General features: G+C 32.8%; 1 protein-coding gene across 5 annotated transcripts in view; it reads right to left on the bottom strand.

Annotated features, from left to right (window-relative positions):
• Mycbp2 (MYC binding protein 2) overlaps nt 1-12,130 on the bottom strand; it is a 290,494-nt gene that overhangs the window by 156,870 nt on the left and 121,494 nt on the right. For all 5 annotated transcript variants that reach the window (XM_076872632.2, XM_076872633.2, XM_076872636.2 and 2 more), the window contains 4 exons: nt 11,628-11,781; nt 7,020-7,192; nt 5,699-5,824; nt 5,487-5,614 (listed from right to left, as the gene is read on the bottom strand). In XM_076872632.2, coding sequence (XP_076728747.2) covers nt 5,487-5,614; nt 5,699-5,824; nt 7,020-7,192; nt 11,628-11,781 — 581 coding nt within the window. The remainder of the gene's footprint in view (nt 1-5,486; nt 5,615-5,698; nt 5,825-7,019; nt 7,193-11,627; nt 11,782-12,130) is intronic.

Genomic DNA, 12,130 nt, shown 5'->3' with positions numbered 1-12,130 from the left:
ATTAAAAAAAAAAAAGTAATATGGCAGGCTGGGGATACAACATAGCTCAGTGATAGAACACTTGTACAGCATGTCTGAGGCACTTGGGCTCCAAAGAGAGGCATAGCACATGAAAAAAGTTACACAAAAAAACTACAGAATATGGGTAAGAATAGAGAGAAGAGATATCAAACGGGAAGAGGTTCTGAGATTAAGTGAAAATAAAGGAGAATTAGGAAGTAAGAATTTTTGTTGTTGTTGTTGTTTGTTTGTTTGTTTTAAAAAAAATGAATTATTAAGTGTAAAAACCAAAAATCTTTTCACTCTGGTGAATCCACAGCAAGAAAAGCAGCAAAACATTAAAATGCATTAAAATTTATTGGGCAGGTACAGTCCTAGATGTCTAAACTTTTCAATTTTATGCTAATGACCTGGAAATCTGTCTGTAGCCTGAATCTGATTCTCAAAAGTCACTCAATCCCCCAGGCAGCTTGCTCTTACTAGTACTAATAACAACCTTACTTGTTCTGATTAAAAGCTCTTTCATCAAACTAGTCGCTCAGAATAAAAAAATCCTAGAATCGTTTTTCCATATTTCTCTGCCATCACTATATCTATTCTATTGCTGGCATAAAATGTTATCAAATTAACCAAATTTCCTCTTATTGGCTGGATTACTTCCATAATGACTAATAGTCTTCTCATTTCTATTCTCTCCTGGCTCTAATTCATGTTCCACAAAGGTGAAGGTTTTCATTTTTATTTAATGATATAAATAGCTCTATACTAGAATTTTTAGTACTCTTAAAAAAAACAAGTATTTAATCCAAATACTTTCTTAAATCTAAAATTTCAGTGGTTTCTCACCTTTGCAGCATCTTATAAGGATTCTGAATGACTTGCCTCTAACCTGGCTCTTCTGCTTATCCTCAACAAGTATGTTTGAACATAAACTATGTACCAGGCATAGTTCCAAGAACTAAACATACAGTGGTAAACAATAAAAACAAGCAATGAAGGACTACCAAGAGTATGTTTGTAAAAGGGAAAAGGATTACATTTTAATAGGCTGAACAGGGAGTTGAGACATAAAGGTGATAAGGAGGTAAACTAGGCTGATGTTGAAAAGAGCTAACAGTTAGAGGCAATAGCAACAGCAAAGGTCCTAATGCTTGACTGTGCTTGACCTTCCTGAAGAATAAGCAGCAGACTACAGTGAAGCAGCCAATAAAACATAAGGTCAGACAGGAGCTGGCAGTTAGTTCTGATGAGATCTTTTTGATCCTTATATGGCCTTTGACTTTTACTCTAATACAGGAAGACACTACATTATTCTAAACAGAGCAGTGACATACTCTGGAGTGCATTTTAAGAGACTCACTCTGCTGGGCTGAAAATACATTGAATGGTGCAAGTACAGAAGCAGGATAAAATGGGAAAGGTACTTTAATAATTCTGGTGAGAATGGTTATGGCATGGAACAACTTGGTGGCAGTTTTTTAATAAGTGGTTAGATTCTGGATTCATTTTGAAAGTGAGGCCAACATATATACTGTTCAAGTGAATGTAGGGAGTGAAAGGAAGAGAGAAAGTGAGTGGGGATGACTGTAGGATTTTTGATCTGAGCAGTTGGAAAAATCATGTTAATGCCATTCTATCTCATAGGGAAGAAAGTGAGAATAGCAGGTTAAGAAATATCATCAGAAAAATAGTTTTGAGCATATTACCTACAAAATATTTATTAGGCATTAAGTGGAGACATAGTAGACAGTTGTGTGTGTGTGTTTATCAATCACTTTGGAGATTAAGACAGAAGTCTTTAAGTATGGAAGTTACCAAAGAAAAAATATTTAGAGCCGAGAGGCTGGATCAGTATTGGAATGACTATTCTTCTTGCTTTTATTTGTTCATTCATTCATTCATATTTTTTATTATATATCATTGGTTCTTTTTAGTTATACATAACATTAGGATTCATTTTGACATAATTATAAAAGCAGAGAATATAATTTGTTCTAATTCAGTCCCCAGTCTTTCCCTTTCCCTGTTTTATTCATTTTTTTTTTTTAGAGAGAGAGAGAGAATTTTTTTTTAATATTTATTTTTTAGTTTTCGGCGGACACAACATCTTTATTTGTATGTGGTGCTGAGAATAGAACCCAGGCCGCACGCATGCCAGGAGAGCGCGCTACTGCTTGAGCCACATCCCCAGCCCAATTCATTATTTTTTGACTCAGGGTCTTGCTGTATTGTTCAGGCTAGCCTAGAGCTCGTGGGCTCAAACCATTTTCTTGCCTCAGCTTCTTGAGTAAATAAGACTATAAGAATGCACCACCATGCCTGTCCAGGATGATTTAAAAAATGTCCGAAAGAAGTGCAACCAGCAGGAGACTAAGGAAAGTAAGCAGTAGGACAGAACAAAAATGAAGTATGGTGCTTTGGGAGGCAAGAGAATAAAGTATTTCAAAGAGCTCAATCAGATAATATTTGGCCGACTTGTTGAGGAAGGTGAGGAATGAGCCTTGATAGCTGGCTTTAACAATTTAAGAGGCATCAGTGAGCTGGGAGTGGTGATGCACACCTACAATCCCAAAATTTGAGAGGCTGCAGTAGAAAGATCACAAGTTCAAGATTAGCCTCAGCGAGTTAGTGAGACCATCAGGAACTTAATAAGACTGTCTCAAAATAAACCATAAAAAAGATTGGGGATGTAGTTCAATCCCCAGTACAACATCAACAATAATATCATCATCATCATGATGATCAATAAGAGTTATCATTGTCCTTGACTAGAGTAATTTCACTAAAGTAGTTGGAGCACAAACCTGACTGAAATGGGTTTGAGAAAAACTAGCAAAAGAAAATGAATACAAAATCTAGAAAATAAGGAATATAAACAGGGATCAGCTAGATTGCTAATCTAAGACAAATAGTTTTGGCCTGGGAGAGTAGTAGACTTTTTTAGGAGGAAGAAAGAGATAACAGAGAACCTATTAAGAAAGATAGCTAGGTCTCTGGCTTATGTAGCAGGCATATGATGAATGGGACTATTCTTTTTTTTTAATATTTAATTGACTTTATTTTTTAAATATATGATAGAATGCACTACAATTCTTGTTACACATATAGAAAACAGTTTTTCATATCTCTGGTTGTATACATAGTATATTCACACCAATTCGTGTCTTCATACATGTACTTTGGATAATGATGTCCATCATATTCCACTATCATTGCTAACCCCCTGCCCCCTCCTTTCCCCTCCCACCCTTCTTCCCTATCTAGAGTTCCTCTATTTCTCCCATGCTCCCCATTCCTACCCCATTATGGGTCAGTCACCTTATATCAGAGGAAAACATTCAGCATTTGTTTTTTTTAGATTGGCTTATTTCATTAGCATTATTTTCTCCAATGCCATCCATTTACCTCCATAGGTGAAAGGATTAAAAATGTGACATATATACACAATTGAATATTAGTTAGCAATAAAAGAGTATAAAATCATGGCATTTTCAGGTAAATGGATGGTACTATTCATTAGAAAGGGATTTCTCAAAGAGCTAGAGGGAAAAGCATGAATTCAGTTAAGATTATATATGGTCTGGGGTTGTGGCTCAGTGGTAGAACGTTTGCCTAGCACGTGTGAGGCACTGGGTTCGATCCCTGGCACCACATACAAATAAAACAAAATAAAATAAAAGTCATTGTGTTCATCTACAACTAAAAAATTATTTTTAAAAAAGATTACATATGACTGATATCTGACATGAAAACAGGTCAACAAAGAAGTCTTAGCTGGAGATATAAATATGGGCATCATGGAATGCTGACGGCTACTGAAACCTTGAGTTTAGAAGAGTGCCTAAGAGAAAACATAGAATGAAGCAAAAAGGCTTTGGGCTGAATCACATTGAAGATGTCAGTTTGATATCTATGAATCACACAGAAGAGAATGAATCTACAGAGGGACAGAAGAAACAGTAAGGGGATGAAAACAAAACAAAATAAAGAAGGATTAGAAAGAAAATGTATACCTTAGAGACATAAAGGGAGGTAAATTTAAAAGGTGCGGGGCCTAAATTCTAATAGAAGGCCACAGTTCACTTGTTGAATACTACAAAGGCGAGAAGAGAGCAGTGAGACAGAATTTGAGTTGAAAAAAGAAAGTAGGACCAATCGAAAACAACTTGTATACAAGGTCACTACTGAAGATAAAGTCCACTATGGTGTTCAATACTAGAAAAAGCAAACAAACAAAATCTCCCATGGCCAGGAAAAGGAAAAAGATTTATATCCTTTTGATGATCTTATTACATACTGTCAAACAGAACTATATAACTCACTCAGTTTGCTTCTCTATCTTGATAATGAATTAAACCATCCTAAAATAACCATTGTGACAGAGCTGCACTGAAATGATCCAAACACTAAACTACTGGTTTTATTAGTGTCAATGTATGTGTTACAGGTACCCTTAACCATTATTCTATTTCTATAATTCTTGCAAGTATAGGGTATTTTAAATATTTACTTATTAGTCCATTTTTATATTATCTGCATTTTTAGCATATGTATTATAATTGTAAACAGAAATAAGCAAACATCTTTAAAAGTTTATCAGTTCTGGATGGCCTCTAAGGAAAGTATCCTCAAAGAACATTAATATAATTTTTAGATAATATTGCGAAAACGAAGAAAACACCTCCTGAACAGAAGAGATATACTGATTTTTTTTGTGAAGTCTGACAGTAAAATCAAGGTGCAAACTATTAAGTTTTTATTTTATTTTAAAAGCAAAATCAGATAATTTGAGAAGCAGAATGTTCAAGCTAGTGGTGAATTTTCAAAGAACAGACATATTTTACTTAGGATAACTGTAAGCCCTTTTGGAGATGAAAAGGTGTGATAAACTAATAATTCTAAATTATTTTTAGTTCACTTAACAGATAGAATTCATCTGTTCTATCTCTTATTTTATCCCTGATCCCTATCCCTGGGATGATCATGTCTTTTACACATTTTTGGCACTAAAAATGCTAAACACTTTTTCGCTACATCAAAATAATTGTGGCTCCTGTTATTAAAACAGCTATAAAAGGCAGCCACATAGAAAAGGTGCTGTTATTCCTAGACCACATAAACAAGTTTGCTACACTGGTACAAAGGGCTGAGACTGACTGCCAGTCTCTTTTTGAGTCTTAAAGTATGAAAAAATCATTTTCCTTTCCTTTCCTTCCTTCTTTCTGAGTTTTTATTTTTTAATGAGTTACTGACGTTAGCAAAGTTCCTCTATCTCTTTCTAAAAAGAGGCATTAATAAAAACAACAAATAAACCAAGTTAGGATAATTGCTTTAGATTTTAGCAATGTTTCCTCTACTTTTTTATAAAAAGAGCACTAACAAAAACAAACCAAGTAAAAAAGAAAAATAAGAGGAAGCACTGAATAATAAACTAAGTCAAACCGACATCTTCAAACAAAACAGGGCTTGGTATCTATGAACTTTACCTTAATTTTAGCAGTATATTCTCCTCTACCTCCAAACAGACCAAGACCACCAAGTAATATATCAGTGTCGGCACTAAAACGTATAGCTTCTACTGAATGGGCAGAGTAACCCCAGCCACCTCCATGACCTAAAAAATAGAAACCTTGTATTTTAGAACATCCATATGTATTTCACTTACAAGGTAATATTTCCTCAATCTAAGTATACATACTTTCAAACCTGTTTACTACACTATAATCTTCTTTGGAATAAACCTTCATGACTGCCTGAGTTTCCTCCTCTGTATTTGCGATGCCCATTTTTAAGTCCTGCATAGTAGCCAAGGTATCAAGACAACCTAAAACAACAAACAAATAAAATTCAACTTCTTGAAATTAAAATTTCCTATAACATTGATGATATTAAATACTATAGGGGCTACATTAAAATAAATAAGTAAACTCTAAATGTTTAAATTTCAATAAATTTATTCTAAGCCTTAAACACTGCTTCATAGAATATTGACAACAAATAAAAAGTCTCCTTTGTGTGAATAATTATCATATTTAAACATATGCTTGATGACAAAATTTTGTACAAAACTGAAGCTCTGAAAAGTTGGAATCACTTAACCTTTAAATCTTCACCAAGGTTCTTTCTTTTATGAAACTCTCTGAATTACTTTGATTCCTAAAGTACTATTTGAGGAAAACACATTAGCCTGAAATAATGTTAACTGATACTAGTTTTAAATGTTTACAATGGTTCCCAATGAAATCTGAGAAAAAAGAAACAAAAAATTATGATTTCAAAATTGCAAAAGCTAGGTCAACATAAATGAGTTCTTTTTAAGGATCATTTTTAAAAAGCAACAAAACATGTAAGTATGAGGATTGACATACATTTTTAGCAACAGCACACATATATTGCAGAAGTACTATATCTCAAAGTTATTACACAGATGTCAAGTTGATGTTCTGTGGAAAACTGGGTTATGTAAGAGACAGAACCATACACTATAACATTTTTGTAGACTGTTATTTAAAAATAAGTTAAATATTATAATTTACATTTCAGTATTTTATCTCTCTAAAAGTTTTGCACTCAAGTTAAACTAAAATACTACTTTTTAGGATTTACCTACTATGAAAAATTATGTTCAGGACTGCTTATGCACATACATGAAACTTTCATAATAAGGTTGGTACTGGGATGGGGTTGTAGCTCAGTGGTAGAGTGCTTGCCTAGCACATGTGAGGCACTGAGTTTGATCCTCTGCACCACATAAAAACAAATAAGTAAAATAAAGGTACTGTACCCATCAACAACTAAGAAATATATTTTAAAAAAAAGAAAGTTGGAACAGGTCTTATGCATTGCTTTGCACAGGATAAGCTTCTTAGAGGATTTAAATTAGTTTGTGCCTAACATATTGTTACATTAAACAAACTATGAAAGAATGATATACAAATTTAAATACTCTGAAAGAAGCCCCAATCCTCAGAACAGCACACATTAATGAAAATTAGCTACACATCAAATAGTAACCCTACCTAGAATGTGCAAAGCTGCATGAGACCGAGTAGTAAGAGCCCTCGATCCTGTTGGTAGGGCAAGTTCAGGGCTTAGGATACTACATCTGGACTGCATATCCGTTCCAGAGGGAAGTCTGGCATCAGCAACCACTGCATTATAACACCACAATTCTCTGGTATTTGGACGAAACCTTTCAAGAAAACATATTACAGCACCTCAACATGTAGTTTTCTTTGAAAATTTTCTAAAATATAATTAAAGATACAAATAAATAATAGTTGGCTTAAATAGTAAAAAATAAACTCATTATTTTTCTTAACAAAGCTAAATATTTAAAGCAATTTATATCATAACAGAAAATGATCAGAGAAGTAGATCACAATGCTTCACAAAAATACATCTACATACTCAAAAATTTATGCACATATGTAAAGATAAATTCTTTGTGCAAAAAAAACCCATTAAGAAGTTTAAAGATGAGAAGGTGAAAGAAAATATATGAAGCATACATAAGACAAAATTACAATTACTTTTCATTTTCCTACTACCCACTCTAGTTCAAGCTAATTAATCTAGTTCAAGCTAGCTAACCATCATCTTTCCCCCTTGCACTACTGCAATAGCCACTACCTTACTTTTTTCCAATACTTTTCCACACTAAGTATAATCTCAATATCACTTCTAAACTCACATTCCTAGAAAGGCTTCTTTCCTATTTTGAAGAAAATGCTAATTCCTTAATCTAGTTTACAAAGTTCTACAAGTCCTTACTCTACCAATCTCTTTGCTATTTATGTATTTATTTTACTATACTGGGGACTAAACCCAGGAGTGCTCTATCACCTAGATATATCCACAGCCCTTTTTCATTTGAGACAGGGTCTAGCTAAGTTACTGAGGTTGGACCTAGAACTTTCGATCCTAATGCCTTAGCCTCCCAAATAGCTGCGATTACAGACCTATGCTACCACACCTGTTTTTTTATTTTATTTCTTGCCATTCAATATACTATAGCTATAATGGCTCTCTTCAAATTCTTAAAATACTGCCAATCTTGTTTACATAAAAGCATTTAGGCCTACTAATCTCTCCCTGCCTACAAAACTTCTGACTCTCAATGCCTATTTCTCATACTTAAAGGTCTTAACTTATATTTTCTCCATTGTATGGAAGAGAGGACAATGTTGTATTCTCATAGCATCCTCTTTTTTCTGGGCACTATCTACAAAGTATATTATTTATTAGCCTTCACATAGTTTCTGTCTTCACTAAGAAAATAAGTTCCATAAGAGCAGGACATTTACTATCTTCTATATTTCATATCATTCTTTACTTACCTTATAGTAGAAACTTAATATACATTTATTAAATAATAAAACTAAAATAGCAAAAGATGAAAATGATAACTAATTATTGATGCTGACAATATAGGGACATATGAATTCTATTACAAAGTGACACTGCTGAAGGTCTATTTAGCAGTCTACCTCCACATTCTATGAGCTTATCTCTTAACGATTCTGATTCCTGAAAGCTATCTCATAGAAATACTCTCACATATCAAAAAAAAAAAAAAACTGAGTGGATATGTGTGCATATATGTTGCTGTAGCATTGTAGGTAAAACCAAAACTTTAGAAAACAATCTAAAATGTTCACTGATGGGAAAACAGGTATATTTGCTATGTACTGAGTATAGAATTTTAACGGTTTTAATAAAGACGTTGTTCTTTACTGACTAGGACAAAGGGCAAAATTATTGCTGAGAAAAAAATACAACTTTTTGAATTGTTATATTCTTAAGGAGGAAGCAAAGTACATGCAACTGAAATGGCATCAAATAATAGAAACCATACAAAAGGAAGCAGGTGGAGACGAGAAGAAAGGTTAAAGTAAGCTAATACTGGATCTGCAATACCTGTGATAGCTTTAAAATAAAAGGGCCCTACTGAAATACACAAAATGGCCAGAAGTCAGGATAATGAAAGAAACTGTAATCTTCACTGGAGGGGAAAATATCTCCCATCTTTTTTACTGAGAATCACAGGAGATTGCCCTTCATCTTTTAATCTGTTTTGCAACAATGAAGAAAATGATGTAGAAGGTGGCAAGCACTTAAGATCATCTGTCCTATTCATTGCTGCTATCATATATGAAAAAGATAAGGTTTAACTAGATGGATATTATATTTCAGAGTTCTGTTAAGATCCCAGGGAAAGGGATCTAGTTGAAGTGTTTATCTGAACTCCCAGCATTTATACTTTTATCTCTAACTTAAGGAATGTATCCAGAAATAAATTTCATGTTGTCAATTTTTTTTGACATGCTAATATGAATTTACTTTATTTACAAATAAAATATTTAAGAAGGAAGGAAGCAAGCAAATCAACTTACATTTAAGTCCAAATCAGAGTCTATTCCTTGGTAACTAAATCTCTCTACATTGATTTCTATTCAGTAAGTAACTATAAAGAATTCTATCTTAACACTTAACTCTTTCTTTATCCTCTCCATTCTATCTGACTGTACCACTTTAATTAACTTTGGTTCTCAGTATTTCATTCTATTCCTAAGAATGACCACAAAAGACCACTCACTTGAAGTCTCTCCTTGTTTAATCTACCTTGCACAATGCTGCCACAGACACCTAAAAGAATTCAATTCTTATTTCCATGTCTTGTCACAAAATGCCCAGACAGTAAGCAAATCAACAAGCTGGGAAGCACTATAATTCCTTCCAAAAGAAACTATAACCTCTTCAGAAATGGGAGCTGATGAAAATGCAAGAAGGTCTGGGCTGCTGGAAGAAGAAGGAAAAAGTCTCTTTCTTCTCACATATGCTACTTCAAACTTGCAACTTATTGGAATTACTGACTACTACAACCAGCCAAATAAATACAGCAAGAGAAAAGAAAAAAGTGCTTAGAGTGATAAGCCACTCTGGTAATGGTAGGGTACATCTCTGTCCCACCAGTATGCAAAGCTACAAACACTGAGAATAAGAACTGGAATGTGATGGACATCATTATCCAAAGTACATGTATGAAGACATGAATTGGGTGTCAACCTACTTTATATACAAACAGAGATATGAAAAATTGTGGTATATATGTGTAATAAGAATTGTAATGCAAAAAAACCAAAGTACATGTATAAAGACATGAATTGGCATGAACATACTTCATATACAAAGATATGAAAAATTGTGCTCTATATGTGTAATAAGAATTGTAATGCATTCCACTATCATGTATTTTAAAAAATCAATTAAATTAAAAAAGAGAGAATAAGAACTCTTTATTCATTATGTACATAAATCATATTTCAAACAAGTACAATATAATTTCTTTCTTAATACTCTTATGTAACTTTCTTGCTACATTTTAATATTTTACCAAGTTTATATAATCCTATAGATTCCTCTGCCAAAATGGGTATTTTATTATGTACACTGCTAAAGGGCAGGCTTAATTATTTTTTATTTTGTATTATTTTTGGCATAATTTCTTCTATATAGATGTTAATAGTTACATGTTTATGGAAACAAGAAATAGAATAAATTCTATGTAATAAGACAGCATTACAGACAGACTAAAAATTATTAACAATAGAACTCTTAAAAGTAAAACTAATAATTATAACATAGCAAATATTTCCACACTACTTTTTTTCCAGTAATATTGTTAACTATAATTTATTCATTATAAATTGAGACTACGGCTTGTTATCAGTTTTCTATAACTTTAATCAACATTTTACATAATCAGTATTCTGGACTTAGAAATCAAATGATAAGCTCCTGAATTTTGTGCTTTCTCCAAAGCCCTGTACCTGAACCCTGTTTAATACCTATGGTGGATTTTGTTCTTAAATATACTTTTACAATATCATCACTGTTAACAAGCTTACTGTTAAGCTTTTTGTGATATACTCACAAAAGAAGAAGCCTTTGCTTTAAAAATCAGTTTCCATTTTCTTTTTTATTAATTAATTAAAATTGGGTATATATGGCAGCAGAATACATTTTGATTCATTGTACACAATTATAGCACAACTTTTCATTTCTCTGGTTGTACATGATGCAGCATCACACTTCTAAACTATCTTTATGAATTTCTATACTATAATACCTATTTTTATAAATGAGAAAAATGAGGCACACAAAGTAAGGTGACAGAGAAGACTATGGAGCTGGGATAAAACTAGGTAGCAAGGCTCAAAACATGTGCTCTTAACCATTACATTGTACTATGAAGTACATAAAAACACAGCCACTTAGAGGTTTTATTTAAATTTCTTTAAACAGAAAGAAAAATACAAAAAGTTCTAAGATTGTATTTCATTATGATAGGGAACAACAAACCATTTACTATATTAATCCACACAAGGGTTTGGGGGAGGACATTTGTATGTTGTTGGTATTACCTATTATGTGTTTACTGGCAAAATTTTCTGATGTAGCAAGTACATGAGAATAAGTGCTTCATTAATTAATAAGTATATGACCATGATAAAACACTAATTACTAAACAGGAGTGTTCTCATGTGTGACAAATCTGCCTATAAATGAATCTTATGTTATGAAAAAAGTATAATTTAATCAAAACTTGTTTATTATATGCTTACCTCCAAATTACATCATACACAGGATCAAGACACACACCAAATCCTTGAAGATCCTCTTGCTCAGAGTCATTAAAAGTTTTACAGCTCCCATCTATTTTATTTATTAAAAGACATTTAAATGGAGGAGGTTCTGATATAGAAGCAGGTACCAGGCCTTAGGGGAAAAAATATATATGTAATTTTAATATGCATTACCTTTTTGTATTCTCCCAAACCCACCAAGTAAGTAAATTATCACCAATTTACAGGTGAAAAGCTGAAACATACATAACCTTAAGTAATAAATCTTTATGTAGCAGAATTAGAATTACAACTTTCAGCTATATAAATCCACAACACATGCTCCTAATTTCTATGCTATACCATTCTATTATGTAATTATTCATGGTATCATGGACAAGTATGAAGTGATATCTTGGTTTTAATGAAACTTCAAAATTTGATCATTACAACCACTCATAAAATTAATACCTATTATTTACTAACAAGAAACCATGCAGAAA

Source organism: Callospermophilus lateralis, chromosome 12, assembly GCF_048772815.1.
Source record: "Callospermophilus lateralis isolate mCalLat2 chromosome 12, mCalLat2.hap1, whole genome shotgun sequence".
In the NCBI taxonomy this organism is placed as follows: Eukaryota; Metazoa; Chordata; class Mammalia; order Rodentia; family Sciuridae; genus Callospermophilus; species Callospermophilus lateralis.
Note: the sequence above shows the minus strand (reverse complement) of the source record. Positions and strands in the feature narration are given on the sequence as shown.